Here is a 21,338-nt window from a genome sequence, read left to right as displayed (position 1 = left end):
GAAAGGGAGGGGAGCTGAGGATGATGTGTGAGCTTGGCTCCTGCAATAGCCCAGCCTGGGGGCTCCTGAGAGCGGTGCCTTCACCCTGGGGTGATCCAGCCACCTTTGGCCCCTCCATCCTAGAGAGTCTGGAGTCCCGTGGCAGCTGGAGGAGGGAACCCATCACACCCACGTGGATGCAGGGGGCTCGGATGGGGGCCTAGTGCTCTCCCAGCTACCAGTCCCCAGGATGGAGCGGGGAGCACATCCACACCCTCTGCATGGTGACCACAGAGCTCCCGGCCTGAGCAGCAGAGGAACGATGCAGCTAACAGATGGGAAGACCGAGGGTGGGGCTGCGGGAGGAAGACGGGAGCTCAGCCTTGGGCACGTTAAGCTTGAGACGCCTCCATCACACGAAACAGGGTGTCAGGCAGCCAGAATGGGCACAGGAGTCTGGAGTACAGGAGAGAGGTGCTTAAAGCACAAGAAGGGAGCCCACCGGGTGGGCGAGTATGGCTGGCGCAGAGGCTGGGGCAGGCGGGTGGGGTGGGGGAGGACTCCTGCAGGAGGATGAGCTTGGGGAGAAGGGGAGGAGGCCTCAAAGAGAGGGAGGGGGTCTCAAAGACCGGAAGGAGGAGGCGAAGAGAGATCAGCAGAGATCTGAGCCCTGGACACATCCAGCCCGGAGTGCAGCAGGGTGCAGGGCTGGGGCCAGGACCCCCCAGAGGCACCCTGGGGCTGAAGCTGTCCCTGCGCTGTGGACTGAAGGCGGCCTAGAACCCAGCCTGGTGAGCAGCCTGTGCAGAGCCCAGTGGGGGCCGGGGCCGGGTGTGTGTGTGTGTGTGTGTGTGTGTGTGGGGTCTGGGCCCAGAGAGCACCACGCTGGGAGGGCAGATCCAGGAGGGGTCGGGGCTGGACGGGGGACTGCCCTCCGAGGGTGCCCCCAGTGAGGCAGGAACAAGAAGGGGCAGAGGAGGCTGGACACACACACCACCTGGCCTTCCATTTTCCCTCCTGCACCCCCCATGCCACCCTGCCTTCCCCGTCACCCAGAGACCCACGACCCTGCCCCCACCCCAGCTGACGCTGCACACCCCCAACAAACACATGGGCTGCGGTTCATTTAATGCTGTTTTTCTTCAATTTTCCTGGCTCAAGCTGCGTCCACTCCCATGGCCTCCACAGGGCACTCGCGAATCCCACGGTGCCCCTTGGGGGATGCTCAGCCAGCCGGGGCTGGGCGTGGTGCTACTTCTTTGCAATTTTCTCCTTTTTGATCAATTCAGAAAATTCTAGAACAGGAGACAGATTTCTAGTAAAGAACCCCCTGGCTTGTGCCCCACCAAGCCCTGCAGGCCCAGCGGGAAGCCTCCTTTATGATGGGGGACTTCGCGGTCCACGGAGGCCCTGTATCCTGCCCTCCTGAGTCCTGGGTGGGGAGCAGGAAGGACCGGAACTTGGCTGCCCGAGTGCCCCACACCGTTGTTGTGTGCCCCGTGCCCGGCCAGCTTGGTGGTGGTGAGCTCACCCACCCTGGGTCTTACGATGAACCCTCAGCAGTTCCCCTCAGAGTCTCTGAGCAAGTGCTCCTGTGATCATCCTGCCTTCAGTGGGGAAACTGAGGCACAGAGAGGCTGGGGGGCTGCATCCTAAACAGACCCCTTGGCCCAGCTGCCCCTATTTTAAGTCTTGCGACCACCGCACAAGTCAAGGTTTGCTGGTATTTGCGGGCACCAAGTGGAGGCCTGGAGGGTGAGGACAGGTCCCCAGTCTGGGGCTCTGAGCCTGTGCTTGCCTGTTCCCAGGGCCATCCTCCAGGCTTGGGGTCAGCATCTGGGTGGGTGGGCGGCAGGATGATGCAGACCCCAGGGCAGCCATGGGAGCCTCAGGGAAGGCCTGCAGCCCCACAAATGCCTTTCCTCCTGGGCAACCCCCTCCTCCCTGCTCAACTCACACGCAGCTGTTGGCCCACCTGACCTCCTTCCTCCTGCGTCCACCTCTGCAGCTCTTCAGGCCCTAGTCTCTGCCTCAAACCTTCCTCCCCATCTCGGAAACCCCCCATCTAATCTGCCCCCTCGACCTTCCCCAAAGCCGGCTTGGGCCACCTCTCCCCTGCTCAGAAACCTACCTGCAGCAGCTCCCCTGGGCCCGGTGAGATGCCCAAGCCCCCTCAGCATCCCGGAGACTCAGCTTCCCCCTCTGTGAACAGGGACGATGGTGACCACCACAGGTGGCTGTAAGCTTTGGGGGATGGGGTCCACGCCTGGCAGTGGGGAGCCTGGTCAGCCCTGCACAGAGACAGGCTCTGGACGTGGAGCAAACTGAGTGCGAGTGACAGGGAGTGGGGGGCAGGAAAGTCCTGAGAGGTATCCCTGCCCCTCTCATCTCTGCTGCCCCACCTTCGAAGTCAATCCTCCCGTCCCCATCCGTGTCGGCTGCTTGGATCACGGCCTCAGCCTCCTCGTCCGTCAGTGGGGTGGTGGGCCCGCTGCTGGGGAAGATGCGCAGGATGTACCTGGGGCCAGGGGTGGGCTTGGGTCAGAGCTGAGGGGGCATCTGGCCGGTGCCCAATGGTATACAAGGTGCCTGCTCCCCACTTTACAGCTGGGGAAACTGAGGCCCAGCTGGAGAGGGGTCTCTGGTCCTGGGCCCAGTGCCGTGCCCCTGGATCCTGTTTCTAGCCTGGCCCCATCTCCCACAAGGCCTGCTGGAGCCCAGTGGGGGTACCAGGTCTTCTGGGGTGAGCGTGGTAGCTGTAGGTCGGGGAGGGGGCCCAGAGCTCAGTACCCCCTCATCCCCAGGCACCACCAGGGAGGGGGACCAGGGCCCAGGTCATCCCGTCCCCGGCCATTGGCTGTTACTTGATCTCATTCCACTCGATGAAGCCACTCTTGTCCTTGTCCAGGGTCTGGAAGGCCTTGCGGATGACACTCTCCTGCTGCCCCGAGGCCTGGAACTTCTGCATGTACTCAAAGAACTTGATGTAGTTGAAGGAGCCTGGGGATGACCAGGCGTGTCACCAGGGCCATCCCCCTCGGGGCTGGACTGCCCTGGCCAGCAGGGCCTGGGCCCAGAGGGGGATTCCTCCCCTGGGGTGGGGGCTGTGGGTCCTGTGCCCTCCCCCAGCCCCGGGGGGTCTCCTGCATCCACAGTGGGGCTGGCCCAGGGTGGGCGGGGGCGGGCTGTACCATGGTGCCTCATGTCAGTGGGCAGCAGGTCTATGTCCTTGTCCGACAGGGATGTGCCCATGGCCAAGGCCATCTTCTTCATCTGGGAGGAGAAGTCCTCGTCCATCCTGGCCCTGCAGGGAACAGGGAGCCGGCTCGGCAGGTGTGCTGGGCAGGAAAGGGTGCTCTGCCTGGACCCTGCCTGGTGCCAGCTCCTGGCCCTAGAGTGGGGACCCCAGGCACCCAGACCCCAGACAGGCCTCGGGCTGCAGAGGGTGGCTGGAAGGGTCAGCTTTCCCAGCACCCTGGGGCCCCGGCCTTGCAGAGGCCCTCGTGCCCAGGCCCTGAGGAAGATGCATCTGAGCCCTCCCTCTTGGTAGCTGGCCACCCTGAGGTGTTACCCCACTTCACAGAAGAAGAGACCGAGGCTTTGAGACGATAAGTGATACACACGAGGTCCTTCACTCTGCTCGGAAGATGTGGAGGTGGCGCTGTCTGACCCCTCAACGCTGCTGGGTAATTTCCTCTGTCCTTCCAGGCTCACCTCAAAGCCGCCCCCTCTGGGAAGCCTTCCTGGTTACCTGAAGCACCACCTCCTCCTGCCAGGACTCAGGGCCCAGGGCCTTGGTCTCTCTCTCCCGGACCCCAGACCGGCGGGCCTTGGTCATCCTGGCTGGACACTAGCCGCTGGCTGGGAGGCGTGCTGCGCGCAGGCCAGTCTCGAGCTGGCCCTGGACTGAGCAAGGCCCAGACCCACTCCAGCAGGATGGCCCCACCCCCTTCCCAGGCGCTCAAGAGGGCGGCCCACTGTGCATCTGCCCTGAGGAGGTGCCCACGGCAGTGTCCCCACTTCTTGGAGGTTCAGGCAGGAGCCACTGAGGCAGGCCGGGATTCCAGCTGGGCAGGTGGGGTCTGGGCACAGGGACCGGGCTGTCCCGTGCCACCACACAGTGCCTTGTGACCTGTGGAGCTCTCGGGTTGCTGTCCCCAGGGCGGGTTGGGTTCTGGGGCTCGTGGCAGAGCAGCTATGTCAGAGGCTCGTTGGCCCTCTCTGGAGTTCACGGGGTGGTAGAGCCTTCTGGAACCTACTCCTGCCGCCAGGAGAGGCAGCTCAGTGACCTGCTGGGCATAAGCCAGCCAGGCAGTGGCCGGAGGCGTCTCCTTTCTCCCAGTAGAGAAGCCACGGGTCAAAGCTTGCAACTCAAGCTGCAGCGGGGGGCAGGGAGGGCTGGATCCAGCCCAGGGCTGCGTCCTGCTTCCTGACCCTGGGCGTGCCCCCCAGCTGCTCTGGGCCTCAGGCTCCTCATCTGTGAAATGGAGAGACCCCTGCCCGCCCGCCCTGCCCTGCCCCTTCGCAGGGTCATGCAAGGAGCCATGAGGGAAGGAGATGGTGGGGAAAGGGTGTCGGATCCTGTGGTGGGTGTCACCCATAATGGCCAGTCCCTGCAGCCTGTCTGGGAGGTTGGGCGGGGGTGGTCAGCCGGGATCAAGGGCAGGCCCAGGCCTTGGAGGCCCAGGACAGACCCCACTACCCTGCATCCCACGGTGAGACCGTGATTCCCCTCTCTACCCTGGAATCATGGGGTCCGTTCTGGAGGGAAGGGATTCCCTGGCTGCCACTCGGGGCCTTGCCCAGGGCCAATGTCACCCCCTTTATGGAGGAGGGACAGGGCCAAATTCCAGGCCAGGTCTGGCCAAGCCTTGGGTTGACATCCTGACTGCAGAGCGCTGTGGGCGCCCTGCGCTGGGCTGTTTACCACCCTGCTCCCACCCCGTTGCTCTCCGGGGCATCCCCCCACCCCCACCCCCCATGAAGGCAGGGGAGCCTGAGATCAGCGCTGGAGACAGCAGGGGAGGCAGGGCCTGGGCCTCAGGCTGTGGTTGGTGTACTTATAGCACCTGATCCAGGGCCTGGGATGGAGTCTCACCTGGCACGCCTAGTCAGGGCAGGAAGCGGGGAGGGGAGTGGGGAGGGGGCTAAACGGCACTGCACAGAGCCGGCTCTGCAGCCCCCTGCGCAGCCTCCTGGGGTGCTCCCAGCGCCTGGAAGGCCTTCGTCCCTCTCCTCCCGCCTCACTGCCTTCCATAGCCAAAGCTGGTCATAGCTTTAAGGCCTGGCTCCGCCCCCCCTCAGACCCCCACGTATGCCCAGTATTGCTGCGTTCTCTATGCCCCCTCCAAGGCTGGCAGGACCCTCCCCTGTCCCCAGACCACTCAGGACCGCCCATGTGGCCCTCCTGGAGGCTGTGGTCTGCATCTAGCACCTGAGAGTGAATCACCAAGTTCAGATGCTCAGTGAGAAAAAGGCCTCATGGGCTGGAGGGAGGTGGGAAGGGGTGATGGAGGCCTTGGGGCCCCACTGGGACAGGGGCTGGGCACGTGGGCCCAGAGCTGGCTCAGCATGCCTGCCAGAGTTGGTGGGTCTGGGGGCCTTGGAGCCTCTGCTCTGCCAGGCCCTTCCCCCACTCAGCACCGGGAGCCCTGTGAGGGGGTCTCAGCCACCCCCTACTGACCCCAGCTTGCAGCCATGCTCTCAGAGGCCCGCCTAGGCACATGTGTGCACACGTGCCCACCCCCGCAGACCCAGTTACCTTGGGGCTGCCCCTCTCCTTCCTCCTCTTTTTCTTCCTCTCCTGGACCTCCCTGGGGTTCCCCCAGCACCCAGGGCCTCCCCTTGTCCAGCGGAAGACGAGGCCCAAGCTCCTACCATGCAGCTCGGGCAGCTCCGGCCCGGCTGGGTGCCCACACCACCCCTCCCTGGGCAGGGCTCACCTTCGCCCGGCTTCCTTCTAGGGCTCTGGGAAGGCGGGTCAGGCTGGGGGTGCTGAGAGGCTGCGGGGGCTCCAGCTTTTATACCTGAAGCTGCTCGGCCTGTTTACATCTTGGGGCTGCAGCTGTCCCCCCGCCTCTCCCGGGTACTCCAGCCTGGTACTGGCTGCCCCCAGGGGCTCGCTGGCACTTGGCACGTCCACACCGGGCTGGGCAGACTGACCATTAGCAGCACCTGGCCTCCCCGAGCCTGGGGTGGGGGTAGGGAGAGTGACGACATTGCTGAGTGAGTAGGCTTGCTATCTGTCGCAAGAGGTCCCACCCTGCCTGCTGGCCTCGTGGGGGTGAGAGGGGGTGGCGGTCCAGGAGATGGCCCAGGGGGGTGCAGGCCGCCAGCGTGTCCGAGACAGCAGCAGAAGACTGGACGACTGGGCCTCCTCTGATGAGAAGCCAGGCTGGGCAGCTGTCCTTTGTCCCTGGGTCACTGTGGGGGGCTGGGAGCCATGCCAGGGCTGGCTGTCAAGGCGAGGGGAGGAGAGGGAGGTCTCCGTCAGGCAGGATGGCTCCTGCAGGCACAGGGAGCAGGGCTGTGTGACCCCGGGCGGGGCTGGCCTCTCTCCCTGGGAAGGGCCCTCACAGGGCAGTCACCAGGGTGAGGACGGGGGACCAGAGAGGGACACATTGCCGTGAGCCCCTCCTGGCCATGGCCCACCTGGAGGGGAACGGCTCACGGTCCATTCGCTTCCTCGGCCTCAGTGTTTTACAGAGTGGTGCCCCTGACGGTGCAGACGTCTGTGCAGCCCCTTTCCAACCCTCCATCACCAGCTGTCCTCTGCGGGGGTTTCTGCCCCCGTCAGTTTACATGGCGCTCCTATAGCTCTGAGATCTGCTTTCTCTGCACAAAAGTTTATCATGTGTCGCCGCACTCTGCCATGACGTAAGACAGCTCTGTGTTAGGCCAGCAGGCTGAGGATGTTCTAGTAAGTTCCTTGACTGACCACCTGCTGCTGGACCCGGAGCAGGTCCCAGTGCTTTTCTTTCTTTCTTTCTTTTTGGCCATGCCACGCGGTATGTGAAATCTTAGTTCCCCGACCAGGGATCGAACCCGCGCCCCCTGCAGTGGGAGTGCAGGGTTTTAACCACTGGACCGCCAGGGAAGTCCCAGGTCCCAGTGCTTTTGTCATCAGAGACACTGTGGGAGACCAGAGTGGGAGGACCAGGACGAATGATGGAAGTTTCCATGGTCCTGCCATGTTCCTCTCCAAAAGGGTTACCCTAAAGATTTCCAGCCAAGGCTGGGTGCCCTGCACCTCCTGCACACCCACACCTACACTGCAGTCTGGTCCCCAGCAGGCAGCAGGGACATCTCTTAACATGTCTGTACGTAGAGTTGAATGTTATCCGCGTGAAAGGAGCAAGGCACCGACACTCTACAACACGGATGAGCCCTGACAGCACCACAATGAGTGAAAAAAGCCAGTCACAAAAGGCCACGTAGTCTGTGATGCCATTGGTTATAAAATGTCCAGGAGAGGCAAATCCAGAGACAGAAAGCAGACTGGTGTTTGCCGGGGGGCTGGGGGAATGGGGAGTTACTGTTTAACGGGTACGGGGTCATGAGAATGTTCTGGAACTAGATAGAGGTGGTGACTGCACAATATCGTGAATGCACTAAACACTACGGAGTTGTTCGTATTAAAATGGCTTATGTTATCTGAGCACCCTCTCTGCCGGCACCTTCCAGAAGGCCCTATCTGTGCCCACCCCTGCCCAGGCCATGAAGCGAGGTCTGGGGAGCGGGTGGGCGGGCTCCTGGACCAGCACCTGCCCGGAGCTGACAGATGGCCAGTCCCCTGGGCAGCCCCTCCCGTTTCATTTCGGTTCAGAGTTGGGCCGCCCCTCCTCTCCTGAAGCCCTGGCCCTAGCTTACCAGCCCCCCTCTGGGCTGAGCTGGCCTGGAGGGGCCACGGGGACCAGCTCACAGCTCTGGGGATACCGTTGTCCCCTGTGCCCAGGCACGGCAGGCACTGTCCCCTTGGGACGCCCTGGTCTCTCGGGCCCTCGTGGGGCTGGCACTGCCCCCCACCCCGGCCTGCCTGGAACAACTTCGCGGGAGGGGTCTGGTGGGCTCTCGGCCCTCCTGCTGCAGACTGGAAACCCCTGCAGAGACCCCGCAGCCCAGCCCTGCCCCATGACGTGAGTACTAGACACCTAAGAGGAATTAGCTCTTCTTTTCCAGGGAGGCGTTTTTATATAAGGACAAAGCTCTTTCAAGCCACAGCCTCCTCAGAGCATGGCGTCTCCCCCGGCTGGCTCGGAACGCCAGGCAGCACCTTCCCGTTCCTGCGGAGGCCGGGTACCCTTGGCGGACGCCCCTGCTCTGAGGTCTCTTCGGCAATGCTGGAACCCCTCTCACCCCCACTTCGCAGAGCACAGCTGCGGTGGGTGGGCTTGTGGGGGAGAGGTTCGCCTGAGGTTGGGGCCTATCTGCGGGCACGTTTGGGTGGGGGACAGCATTTACCCTTGGCACCCCTCCCGTGCACACAGAAGTGGGGGTGGGGAAGCGCGATTACAACAAGGGACATCTGTTTCCCTGCCCCCATCCCAGGCCGGGACCACATCCCTGTGCAGCAGAAAGGGGTGGGCCGGGGGAGCCCACTGGGGGGTGAGGTCCTGGCTGGCAGGGGTGTCCCTGCGGCCCTGCACTTTGGTGCCCAGTATGTGGGTTTGTGGGCTGAATCCGGTGCAGCCTTTCATGCAGAAATGCTGATGCGGGTTATTACAGGAAGGACTCAAGAGGTGCTGGCCATCCCCATGGCCCTGCCCCTGTGTCCTTTACCACAAAAGATATGTCCATGTCCTAATCCCAGTACCTTGAATGGGAGCTTGTTTGGAAATAGGGTCTTTGCTGATGTGACCCTTAAGACGAGGTCACACTAGATTAGGATGGACCCTGATCCAGTGACTGGTTCCTTATAAGAAGAGAGACACAGAGAAGAGGGAAAGGCCATGTGGCGATGGAGGGACAGAGGCAGAGGTTGCAATGATATGGCCATGGGCCAAGGAACACCTGGGGCCACCAGGAGCTGGAAGAGGCAGGGAGGGTCCTCCCTTAGACCTTTGGAGGGAGCCGGGTCCTGCCGACACCTCAGTTTTAGATTTCCAGCCTCCAGACTGTGAGAGAATCTATTTCTGTTGTTTGAAGCCCCCAGTTTGTGGTCATTTGTTATGGCCTCCCCAGGACACTCAACAGCCCCTTCCCAGGGACCCTCTCATGTCCCCCTGCTTCCGGCCCTCTCTCCTACCGCTGTCTGCCCGACCCCCGGCCCACCCCCGCCTCTGACCCCCTTCCTGAGCCTCGGGTGAGGACCCAGGTAGGATGTAGGGCTGGGCCCTGGAGGTTCCTGGAGGGACACAAAGGCAGCTGCGTCCACCAGGCTGACGAGGTGCCTACCAGGGCTGTGAATTTAAGGGGCACCAGGCCGACAGGTGAGCAGTCCAGAGCTTCTCTGGCCTCAGGCTCCAGACGGCTCAACACTTTCTGCTCCTGCCTTGATTCAAAATTGCGATATGTTGCTCATGATGGATTTTTCTCATTAATTTTGATTCTTTAAGATATTGCATTAAAATATTAGTGACCTTGATGACCAAGTTTGTTTTTGACAGCTTTATTGAGATAATAATTCATATGCTGTGAAGTTGACCATTTTAGAGTGTACACGTCAGTGTTTTTAAGTATATTCACAGGGTTGTGCAACCATCACCTCTATAAAATTCCAGAACATTTTCCTCACCCCCAAAAGAGGCCCCGTACCCCCATTTTCCCCTTCTCTGGACCTCTGACAACCATCAATCTACTTTCTGCCTCTATGGATTCGAATAACCTAGGTCTTTCCCATAAGTGGAATCCTATGGTGTTTGTCCTTTTGCTTTTTTCACCGAGCACATTTCCAAGGTTCACCCATGCTGTAGTGCGTGTCAGCGCTTCGTTCCTTTTTACTGATGGTAAATATTCCCCTATATGGATCCACCACATTTTATGTATCCATTCATCTGTCGATGGATGTCATTACTGAGTTTTTGGTGCCCTGTGGTGCCTCCCTCACCTCACCTGAGCCCTGGTCTTGCCCCCATGCTGCTCCTGACCCGGGAGGCCTCTCCCCTCTGTCCCAGGGCCTCAGGCCCTCTTGGAAATCCTCTAGGCCCAGACTCCCTGGGGGGTCGGCTCCTTCTAGGGAAGGTGCTCTCCCCCTACTACCCCTGGCTTGTCCTTGACCCCATATTGTCTTTCCTGAGGCTCCTGCTCGAGGCTTCGGTCGCCACGGGCCCAGGGTGCTCTCATGTCCGTGGAAGAGAAGCAGATACGAGGCATCCCCACCAGTCCGGCCTCTGAAGGTGGAGGCGCGCCTGAGGCAGTGGTCACTCCATGTGGGGCACCCCAGCCCCCACCGACGTCAGGCCTGGTCCCTGACCCGGCTATGTAGGGCTCTGGGGCATCTTGCCACCTCCAGGTGGCGGGGGTGGGGGGGCACATCTGCAGGGATCTCGTGCCATTCCGGGATTGGCAGAAGCCAGTTCTGTGGGATTCCTGGGGCAGGCTGGCCACTGGTCACCCCTGATTGGCAGGTCTACCCCTGTGAGCCCTCACCCCTGCACACCCTGACCCCAGCACTGGACAAGCCAGGTTCATGGTGTGGGAGCTTTGCCCCTGGGGCTCAGGTTTCTACCTTCTCTGTCTCTTCTCAGAAGTGTGTGTGTGTGTGTGTGTGTGTGTGTGTGTGTTGGGGACGGGTCCTTGGGTCCTGAGGTCGAGGAGAGAGCCCCATGCACCGAGCCTCTCAGCTCCACCCTTCGCAGGGCCCAGCACTCTGTTCTGTCTGTTTGGCCTTGTCATGCCAGCTGAGGGTTGGGCTCATGGCTGGCCTGGAGGTCTTGGACTCAGGGGACCCTGAGTCCAAGACAGCAGTTCTGTCCCAACCCCAGGAAGAGTACAGATAAGCCCTTCCCCTAAATTCCAGTGCCAGTCTTCCTGCCCCCCACTGTGGTGGCCAGTGAGTGCTGGTGGCTGGCCACACACGGGAGTCGCTGGCCAGAGGAACAGATCAATGGTGGAGGGACTCAGGGCACCTCTGGTTCAACGGTCACCATGCCAGGGGAGCAGCAGGGCTCCTGGTTCCAGTGAATCTCAGAGGACCCCAGTGCATGGGGGGAAGGTGTCACTCGGGTCATATGGAGTGACAGCGCTGGACCTGCAGCCCTGGGTGGACTTCCCCTGCCCCACTTAGACCCTGGAGGATATCTGCAACCCTAACGCCCCCGAGATCTGGCCTTCTGTATGCCAGTGTGTGCACATGCGTGTGTGTTCACTGGTCAACCCATGTCACAGAGGTCTTCACAGAGGGTCTTCTGATCCTGGTCACTGAGGCTGGCCATGGTGGCACAGAGAATCTGGACAGGGACAACTTAGGGCCACTGGTCATTTCCCTGCTTGTCCCCAGGGAGTCCCCTGGTTGCATCGAGGTCCAGGTGTCTGGGGCATCTTCCTGGCGGGCAGAGGCAGGGCCCTTGGTATGGGGGTGGGCAGTGTTGGGCTTTCCTCCTAGGTGGGGAGGGGAGACCCCCCACTGTGGGTCCAGCCCCCTCACACTGTGCACTCCTGGATCACAGCCCTCAGCCAGCCTTGCGCCTGTGGCTGCTGCCCCTCCAGGCCCCTGGGATCTGAGCCCCTCCCGCAGGCCAGGCCCTCTGCTGGCCATTCCCCTGTGGCTCCTTCCTCATCAACAAGGCCTTTGGGGCAAAGCTGTTTAGAGTAGTGGCCACAACATCAGGGCCAGTAAGAAGGTTCTGGATGCCCCATGCTCCTCCACAGACCTGAGGTTGTTGGGGCCACCCATGGCAGGGGACCCCGAAGGTCTGAGAGGAAAGGAGGCCCCTTCCTTTGCCCATGGGGGAACTGTCTACACAATGCGCCATCTTAGGTTAAGAAGGATGTGTCCTGGCATCCTCTCCTGAGGGCTGGCCCTCACCATCCTTTCTCTGTCCCTGCCCACCCCTGTTCCATTGACCCTTGCTCTCCCCCAAAGCCTTAGGAGCCCCTCCTGCCCCCACAAACCCCCTGCCTTCCAGCTGGGTCAGCCAAGGAGCTTTGCCCATCTGGATGGACGTAGAGTGAGTGACCCAAGTTACATAAAACTCAAATCCCGGCTACATAGTAACTCTCTCTCCGCTCCCAGGGGGTGGGGAGGGGACGGTTCCCAGCCCCCTGCGAGCTCAGCCCGCCTGCCCTCCTGAAGCCGCCTCATCCATGCAAGATGGCGCGGCAGGGCGCGCAGCCGGCGGGGAGGGGACGGTCCCTCGGTGCCCAGCGCCGCCGCGCCCGCCCTAAACGCCCGGCGCTGTTCTCTCCAGGGCGGGGGCGGCCGCTCCTTCTCCACGGTTGTCGCAGCGTGGCACAGGCGCGGGCGGTGTGGGCAAAAATAGCCCCCCCACCCCGCCGGCGCGGGCGCCGCCCAGAAGGCGCGGGGCCGGACCAAAGCTGCCTCTGAAACCGGCGTGTGCAGGCCGCGTGCGGGGCCCCGACCCCCGCGTGCCGGGGCCCGCGCCTCCGGGCCACCCAGCGCGCGCTTTCGTATTGCTCCTGCGTGCCACCGTGCCCACCCCAGCGCGCGCCGCCGCGCCCCCGCCTTCCCGCTCCTCCCCCCACGCCTCTGCCCACCCCCGCGCCTCCAGGTGCCCCCTCCCCGAGTCTCCGTCCTGCCCCCTCCCCCCCGCACTTTTCGCCTCCGAGCACCCCTCCCCCACTCTCCGTGCCCCCGAGCCTTCGGGTCTCCCATCCTACGTCTCTGAGCTCCCACCCGGCCTCAGTATCCCCTCCCCGCCCCCCTTCCCCCCGCACCTTCCGCCTCCCAGCGCCCCCCCCCATTCTCCGTGCCACCTCCGCGTCTCCGGATCTCCCATCCTGCGTCTCTGTGTCCCCTCGTGCCTTCGTGCCCCCCACGTCTCCGTACCCCCCCAGTCTTCGGGTACCCCCACCGCGCGTCTCCGTGCCCCCCCAGCCGTGTAGAGAGCCCCCCCTCCGCGCGCGCTCCCGCCGGTGTTTTCGGACTGCACCAGCCCGGGAGCCCCGCGGCGCCGCGGCCGGCCGGGGGAGGCGCCTCGTCTGTCGCCGCCGCAACGGCACCCGCACCCGCACCCCGCCGGCCCCGCGGCTGCGGCTGTGGGCGCTGGGCGGGCGCGGCGGCCAAGGCGCGCTCGCACCTGCGGCGGCCGCTCGGGTGATGGCGCGGCGCGGGCCGCGGGTGTCCTGAGCGCAGCGCCCGCCGGGGGATGCCAAGACGCGCTGCTGGCCCTGGCCATGTCGTCGTCCTTCTTCAACCCCAGCTTCGCCTTCAGCTCGCACTTCGACCCCGGTGAGTCCCCTGGCCGCGCCCCTTGCCAGCCCTCTGCCCGCTGCGGCTGCCCCTAACCTGCCCGACTGCGGACATGATGCTTCCAGAGCCCCCGGTTTCCTATTTTGCATGGAAGTTAACCCTTTCCGCACTTTGAGTGGAGCCGCAGAAGGAACGGCTTTCCGTGCTGGACCCCCTGGAAGCCCGGAGGTGGGCAGGCCTTGGGGCTGGCACCTGCACGGCTGAGGCTTCCAGCAGCGGGTGTGGGCAGTGGGGGCACTGCCCCTGTCTCTGTGGAAGCTTCTGTCTCAGGTAACTGGGGCAGGAGGGCCCGTGTTGGCCCCAGGTGTCCGGGGGAGGAGGTGGCCAGGACTAAGGGCCCCCGGGAGGTGTGGGAATGTCGCCCCCCCAGGCCCAGGTGACCCTGGCCCCTTGTGGATCTACGGTCTTAGCAATAGGAGGCTTCTCTCCAGGCTGGGATCTGGTTCTGGGGAGCCGTGCCAGGCCACCCAGTCGCCTGCATGGGGAGGTGGGAGCAGTGGTCAACCCACAGGACAGAGCCCACTGAGCAGAGGCTCAGAAGAGATGGGCCTCAGTGGATAAGCAGGCCCTCCGGGCAGGGAGAGGCCCAGGTGGCGCTGTCAAGCTGGCTGCAGGGGGCGTGGGGCCAGGCTGGCGGCCCTGGCAGCCTGTTTACCCATGGCTGCCTGACCTCCTGGCAGCTGTGGGCGGCCGGGGTGGGCAGAGGGGCCAGGGGTAGCTGGAGGCCTGCATCTGTCACCAGGAGGTGGTAGGCTTTCTTCCCTCTGTCTTCACTGGCCTTACCACCCCCCTCCTTGGCTGGAGTGGGAGATAAACCCCTGCCCTGGAGCCTTGGCCGCAGGGCCCAGAGTCCCACCCACATGTCACTGGGGCTCTGGCACAGGCTAATCTAGCCAAAACAAAGCCGGGTGAACACGTGATGGGCTCTCCTGGGTCTCCCTCCCTGGAGTAGGGCCCAGTTCGTGCAGTGATGCACAGGGTCCCCTGGGTACGGCCCCATCTGAAGGCATTTGCTCTTGGGGGAGGGGACCTGGAGCAGGTTCCTCTGCTGGGCTTAGGGTGTGGGTGTCACTGGCTCAGAATTGACTTCCCAAGGCGACTCCTGGAGCTTGGAGAATGTGGAGTCACCAGTGGATGGCCCAGAATCTGGCAGCGACAGCCCTGGCTGGCTGGCTGGGCTCTGAGGGCGGGGGCTGCAGGTGGCCCTGCTGAGCAGTCCCAGGCCCAGACAACCTTTAGGGACAGGTGTCCCGCTGGCTCCGAGCTGGTGCTCCATGCAGTGTGGCTGCTGGGGAGTGAGGGTCCAGCCTTGGAACCGTTGCCAGTGTGGCGGGGTGTGTGCCAGGACTGACCCAGGGATGGCGATGCCCTCCCCCACGCCCTGCCTCTTGCACTCTTTGTGGGGCCCAGACTTGTCCTGTGTGGGTTCAGTACCCTCCCCCCATCACACACACAGCCCGTGTGTCCCAGCACGAGACCCTTCCCCCATCTTAGAAAGACAACTGAGCTTGGCTCCTCTTGCAAGTGTTCCTGTAAACAGCTGTGATCAATGTAATTATAATGTGTCAGTTTAAGGACTTACGAGGGAAAAAAGTTGTCAGGAGGCAAGGGAAGATCTTCTGTTTGCAGGTGGAGTGAAGGGGAGAACTGTGCCCCACTGTGGGAGGGGCCGCCCTGGATGGTGGAGATTGGTTGCTGGCTGGGGTGCAGGGCTCTGTGCTGGCCCCCACGTGGGCATTAGGGAGGGGGGGTGGGGTCCGATGCCCTCCTGCTAAATGCCCAGTGTTCAGAGCCCAGCTCACACCCCCTGGAGTCCCCCTGCCCACCCTTGCCTTCCAGAGTCTCAGTTTTCTCATCTGTAAAATGGGATGGCTGTGCCTACCCCAAGCTCAGTTAGGGGTTAAGCGCCTGGTGAAAACTTGACTCTCAATGAACAGAGACTGCTCTTATGGAGGGGGCGTGGTGTATGGAGACAAGGCCACAGTGGCATGTGGCTTTCCTGTCCCCAAAGTGGGGAGAGATGGTTCTTTTTGAAGTTGGCTCCTGTCTAAGGGGGGACCCTGCTTGGGGTCCACCAAACTTGGAGGGCAGGGGACAGTCGTGTTTGTGGCTGTCTCGGAGTTTGTTTCTGTGGTCACTCAACACTAAGGGATGGACAGAGGGGCCTGGCCCGGGCAGAGGGTCCTCACAATGTCACCAGGCCAGGTCTGCTGCCTACTGCCAGCTCTGCGTCCGTCATGGATCCTGTGGCAGTTCTCCACAGAGGTGGTGACAATGGTGCGGTTATGTAGAGAGTGACAGGGGCTGCGTTTGAGGCTCAGGCTGTAGGCACATGCTTGAGTGAGGCCTGGGGGCTGGGGTACCTCATTTAAACTCAGCTCCTGCTTGGGCCACCACCACCTATCAGATAAGGGCAGGGCAGGCTGCTGGAGGGGGCCAGGCCCAGGATGTTCTCCTGGGGCGATGGGCCGGTGCAGGCGGGCATCCGGAAGGGCTGCCTCCTCTGGGGTCCAGCTCTTCCTTAGGATGTGGGTGACCCTGGGGGATTTCTGGGCAGTCACAGCCCTGTGACCTCAGCACTGTGTGGCCTTGGGCCAGTCACTCAACCTCTCTGAGACTCAGCTCCACATAGGTGAAACCTCATTCTGGGGAGACCAGGTGGTGGGGTATGGAAGCCAAGAGCTGAGGGGTGATGAGGGTGCCACGTGGGAGTCGGGAGCACCTGGGTCTGGCTGGTGGGGGGTGGGTGTGGCTTCGAAGGGGCGGGGCGGGGGTTGCCTCTCCTGCTGGAAAGCTCTGAGGCAGGGAGCTGCCCTTGTTTCTTACCGTCTCCGGCCCCGGGTGGAGTGGGTGCAGCCCAGGCTCTCAGCAGGTGCCTGCCAGGTGCAGGCCTCAGTCAGAGCTCTGCAGTCCTGAGCCTGGGGGCCTGGAGCTTCTGAGGACCCCCAACCCCTCCCTGATCCCATGGCCCTCTCTGTGCCTCTGTTTCTTAATCTATAAGTGGGCATTACTGTGGTGTCCCCTCCTGAGGGCCACATGTGGGTGACTGGAGCGCTGGGTGAGGGTCAGTCCCCAGGGAGCACCACTCAAGGCTGACCCTGGGGCAGGGGTCACCATGGACCATTTGGCGGGACCTGGAGTTTGGGGAAGCTCATGGAAGACAAGGCAGCCCCCAGCTTCTCGGTCATGTGCTGCTGCCTGCCCACGTCCTTGTCCTGCGCCTGGCCCCACTGGGAGCCGGCTCACCGGCGTTAATGTGTGCGAGGTGCCAGCTCAGGGCTGGGCATGCCCGGGCCTTAGGGTGAAGGTGTCGCTGGGGGACAGGGCACAGGGAGGGCATTCCAGCTGGGCGTGGTCTGTCCTGCATGGGGACAGGTGCGCTTGGGGACTTGAGGGCTGAGAGGCCCCCAGGAATGGGCTTTTGCCGCCCTGGGGGTCCCTCTCTCTGGCTGACGCACCCGTGCTGGCAGTGGTTCTTGAACTTGGTGGCCCACCGCTCGCTGCCTGCTGCCCACGGGGCCTAGCTGAAGGCAGATGCTGCCTGACACAACCCGCCCCCCGTCCCCTCCACCGGGCCCTCCCCAGATCGACTCAGGCTGGGGGGGGAGGGGCGTCAAGGGCCGGCGTGTTACTCCCTCCCCGCGCCCGAGAAAGGCTGGCCCCAGGGTGGGAGCTGTGGCTCTTGGGCTCTTGGGGTATGGGCCAGCTCAGGGCAGGAGGGAGGTCACAGTCCTCCCCTGGGCAATTTCTTTGCATTCTAGCACATTCTCCAGGAAGCCAGCCTATGCTCCTCTCACAAAGGGGCTGCTTCTCCCTCACGCTGGGTAGCTTTACATGCGCCGGTACCCGGGCTCACGCACACACTCACACACGTGAACACACACGAATGCACAGATGCTCACAGATGCCTTCACCTGTGTGTGAGCTTGGGCTGGGCCGTGGGTGCTGTGGTCTCCTGCGGGGGGTGGTCAAGGTCATGGCTGAGCGGAGCCAGATCCCCTGCCCAACCTTTGGCCCTCAGCCTCACCCCTGCTCTCATTTCAGTTGATGGGCTGAGTCACCGGGTCCCGGTGGCCTGAGGCTTGAGGAGCCTGGAGTCGGCCCTCTCGGTGGTTGGCCCTGAAGGACTGCCCCACTGTCAACCGGCCACCTGCAGTCACTGCCCTTGAGCATGTCCACCCATTCTCCATCCTCCCTGTTCTCCACCTTCCCCAGGTCAAGGGCTCATGGGTGGAATAGCATCCCCCCAAATTCATGTCCACCTGGAGCCTCAGGATGGGACCTTGTTTGTAAACAGGGCATTTGGAGCTGTAATAAGTTAAGATGAAGCCATCCTGGATTAAGGTGGCCTAATTCTATGGCTGGGGTCCTTACAAGAGAGCAGGGGGAGATTCAGGAGAGAGGAGGACGTCCCATGCCACATGACAGTGGAGGCAAAGCTGGGCTGATGCAGCCACGAGCCAAGGAAGGCCTGGGGCCTCCAAAAGCTGGGAGAGGTGGGAAGCGTTGTGCCCCGGGACCTCTGGAGGGAGTGTGGCCCTCGTGCAGGACGTCTGGCCTCTAGAACATCAGACACTCCATGTGCATTAAGGCCCCAGTTTGTGGCACGTTGCGATAGCAGCCCCAGGACACTCCTGCAGGGCGGCTCTGAGCCCCATGGGGCCTCATCTGGGGCCGAGCCTGCCTCTGCCTTCATGCCAGCCTCCATCTCCTCTGTGTAAACTGGGACAGCCCTACCCACCTGGACATGTCTTTGGAGGAAAGCAAGGTAACACGTGTGCAGGCGCCTCAGAACACGCGAGTTCACTGGACCGCAGTGATAGGAAGGCAGCTGTGGCCCAGGCCAGTAGCCCTCATCTGGGCACCTTGGGGCCTCGCTCTCGGCCTCCAGCTGCCTCTTGCAGAGGAGCCAGCACCAGCAGGACAGGCGGCCCGTGGCCTCCCCTCCCCCGGCAGAGGAAGCCGGCAGAGGAAATGAGGGCAGCGGACGCCGGGCCAGAGCCAGCTCCCAGGCAGCCTGTCTGGCCTGTTGCAGCAGGCAGCGTCCACGCCGGGTCCCTGCCTTCCTCTGCCAGGGTCAGCCTGGGGGGGCAGGGGCCAGGGTGCCCTGGGGTCAGGGAAGGTCTGCGGAGGGTGACTCTGGAGTTAGACCAGCAGTTGGAGCCGCGCGGGAGCGGCCGCCAGAGCTAGGTATGTGGGGGTTTCTGGGAGGGTGTGGGCTCTCCCACTGCCAGCCCTGGGGCCGGGCATGAGCGGACAGGGGCTCGTACTCACGAGGTCCCCAGCCCCTGCTCTGGCTCTGCCAGAGGAAGTGGCAGGACAGGAATGGGCAGGGCCAGGGCAGTGGGGGTGGTTCTGGGCAGCCTGGGGGTCGCTCGCCGCAGAGGGTGTGTGCGGTGAGGCAGCAGGATGCGGGCCGGCATCTGGAGGCTGGGGCGGGTCCCCGCTCGCCTCTCACGGTGGGATGTGGCAGGCGGTCGCTTGTAGAGGGATGTGTGGTGACTGTGTGATGGGCTGGTTCCTGTCTGCGTGGAGCTGCCTGTAACCCCGGGCAGGTGGTTCGGCTCCACTTGCTGCGAGGCCCACCTGGCTGTCCGGACAGCCCCCTGGGAAGAAGGAATCCCACTTTCGGGGGACGCCGCCCGCACAGGACGCTCATAGGAACGAGTCTGGCGGGTCGCGCTCGGCCTCACGCCCGAGGTCACTCCTTGTTGACAGCAAAACAGCAGGTTCTCTGCCCAGCCGTCCACAGACACTGCCTTCTGCCCGGCTCCAGGCATCCTAACGCCGTCTCTTCCCTCTCTTTCTGACAGCTTTATCGAGATATGATTCACGTACCGTATGATTCATCCATTTCAAGTGTATACTTCAGCGCTTTTTAGTGTATGTACAGAAGCGTACAGCCATCACCACAATTTCAGAACACTTTTGTCCCCCTCGTGAAAGCCGCACACCCACCGGCAGCCCCTCGTGTGCTTCCTGTCTCTGGAGATCGCCTGTCTGGACATTGCCTACCTGCAGGCGTGCAGCTCAGGGTCGTCTGTGTCTCTCTCCGTGGGCCCTCCGTTTTCTATCACGGGAACGTAGGGAATGGGCCTGGGTCTGGGGGCCGCTTTCGTGGCTGCTGAGGGCTGGGCCACCACACACAGGCCCCTGCCCAGCACTCAGCACTGAGGCCCTGCTCCTGCAGCGCCACAGCCTGACTCACCTTTTCCGCTGCCTGACGCCGTGGGTGCCTTTCTGGGGGCTTGTTGGCCATTTGAAGTCGTCCTCTGGGATTCCCCGTGTGAGCCAGGCCTGCCCGGCTGTGGGTGGTATTTATATGTTCTGGAACTGAGCCCTTGGTCAGAGGTGTGCGTCAGGGCTGGTGCTTTCGCATCTTAGCCGTCTCACTGGTCTGGGGTCGGGTATGCAGGCACCTCTGGGGCGAGTCTTTCCCGACCCCGTGCTCAGTGGCGTCGGGTTGGTGGCTTGAGACGGGCTGTGGTGGGAGAATTTGCGCCCCAGGAGCCTGCAAAGCCTCCACATCAGAAACCTCCTTCGTCTCTTTTTTCCAGAGAGCTGGTTGTTAAGCATTACCAGCAAACCAGGGGTGTAGGCCAGCTTGTTAATCCCAGGAAGCCGCCTGGAATCCTTTTGGCATGAGGCAGGCATCCTCAAGAGGCAGTTTCTGGCCCCTGGGGATGAATGACCCAGAGGGATGGTCGTGCTCCCTCTTGGGGCCACTCAGCCCCGGAGGTAGCCCCTGGGTGGGACCTGCTCAGGGAGGGCGGGGCCAGGGCTTGGACAGTCCTGACCCTGGCTGAGGCCGCACCTGACCTGAGCCCTGCCCCCGCTGCCGTGCTTCCCCAGCTCGCCTCACCCCACTCTCTGCCCGCACTGGGTTCCAGACAGAAACTTGGAGGCCAGGATGGCAGGAAGTTTTGGGTTTGGGCTGCCCTCCTGCCCCTCAGCAGCTGGTGCTGGAGTGGGAGCCAGTGCATCGGATTTTGCTTTATTTTTCCTTCTTGTGATGGGCGGCCCTGCAAGTCCTGTCTGAAACTGACTGGCTGCAGCGCTTCCTGGGTCTAGCCGTGCAGCTGTAGGTTTCCTCCTGGGTGGGTCTGAGCCTGGCTGCCTCCGGCCTCTGCACAGCTGCTCCCCCGCCCATGCTTGTGAGAGGGACTCATTCATCCAGCTCAGTACCCTCGGGGCGACCCCGTGCCCAGCGGGTGTCAGGGCAGGGTCCTCAGATGAACAGGATGGGCAGGTCCCGTCCTCCAGAGGGGGTCACCCTCAAGTCCCTGCAGGGAGTGGGGGCCGAGGGATGTGCAAGTCGTGGAGGGACTGGCGGACGGAGGCCGGGGGCCGAGTGGGAGGCCGTTAGTGCAAGGGAGACGGTGTCAGTGGGAGCGGCCCCGGGAACGGAGAGCGGGGACTGTAGTGCCCGTGTTTCCCTGTTCTCACCCAGACACCCCCCACCCAACCACCCCTGCTGTGTCCCTTGGGCTGCTCAGCCACCAGGGATTGGGGGGCCAGGGCTGAGGACATCCTGGGTGCTCACCCTGCCCCAGGACTAGCCTTGGGGGTGGGTCCTGGGGCTCCTGGGAAAGAGTCAAAGGGCCTCTGTTGGTGGTGACCAGGCCGGCCTTGTCACATGCCAGCAGAAGGGATGTCACTCATTGGTGCTGAGCTCGTGGCACTTGCTTCTGTTGCTGCTCCGCACGGCGACTGTGTTTATGTCCAGTGCTGGTCCTGGCCCGAGGGGGACCGGGCTGGGTGTCCAAACCCACACTGCCAGCATGTGCTTCTGGAAGCGCATATGAGAGCATGTCTCCTGGTGTGAGAGGTGTGAGAGTGCGTGCACGTGGGTGGGTGTGATGTGTGTGCTGGGAGCGTGTGAGTGTGAGCATGTGTGCAGTGGTCTGAGTGCGGGTGAGGATGTGGGGGGAGTGTGTGGGAGGGAGTGGGTGAGCACACGTGTAAACATATGAGTCCACCTGTGTGAGGA

General features: G+C 62.9%; 2 protein-coding genes across 11 annotated transcripts in view; one reads left to right on the top strand and one right to left on the bottom strand.

Annotated features, from left to right (window-relative positions):
- Window positions 1–907: 907 nt before the first annotated feature.
- PVALEF (parvalbumin like EF-hand containing) lies at window positions 908–20,530 on the bottom strand. Of its 3 annotated transcripts, none has more exons than XM_082372148.1 (5): window positions 19,557–20,530; window positions 3,171–3,283; window positions 2,844–2,979; window positions 2,382–2,473; window positions 908–1,274 (listed from the first exon to the last, which is right to left on the bottom strand). In XM_082372148.1, the coding sequence occupies exons 2-5, from the start codon at window positions 3,274–3,276 to the stop codon at window positions 1,231–1,233; spliced, it is 378 nt and encodes a 125-aa protein (XP_082228274.1). In that variant the 5' UTR covers window positions 3,277–3,283; window positions 19,557–20,530; the 3' UTR covers window positions 908–1,230. The 3 variants fall into 3 exon arrangements, with proteins under 3 accessions (XP_082228274.1, XP_082228273.1, XP_082228275.1); XM_082372147.1 differs by lacking the exon at window positions 19,557–20,530 and adding an exon at window positions 5,922–10,258; XM_082372149.1 differs by lacking the exon at window positions 19,557–20,530 and having other exon boundaries at window positions 2,382–2,470; window positions 3,171–3,691.
- AATK (apoptosis associated tyrosine kinase) overlaps window positions 12,994–21,338 on the top strand; it is a 39,749-nt gene continuing 31,404 nt past the window's right edge. For 2 of the 8 annotated variants that reach the window (XM_082372124.1, XM_082372122.1), the window contains exon 1: window positions 13,138–13,327. In XM_082372124.1, the coding sequence (XP_082228250.1) occupies window positions 13,245–13,327 (83 nt within the window). In that variant the 5' untranslated portion in view covers window positions 13,138–13,244. Of the gene's footprint in view, window positions 13,328–18,386; window positions 18,539–21,338 lie in introns of those variants that run through there. The other 6 variants (XM_082372128.1, XM_082372129.1, XM_082372120.1 and 3 more) reach the window with 6 other exon arrangements.

This window comes from Balaenoptera borealis (assembly GCF_965194805.1).
Source record: "Balaenoptera borealis genome assembly, chromosome: 20".
Classification (NCBI taxonomy): domain Eukaryota; kingdom Metazoa; phylum Chordata; class Mammalia; order Artiodactyla; family Balaenopteridae; genus Balaenoptera; species Balaenoptera borealis.
This window is presented reverse-complemented; position numbering and strand designations above follow the sequence as displayed.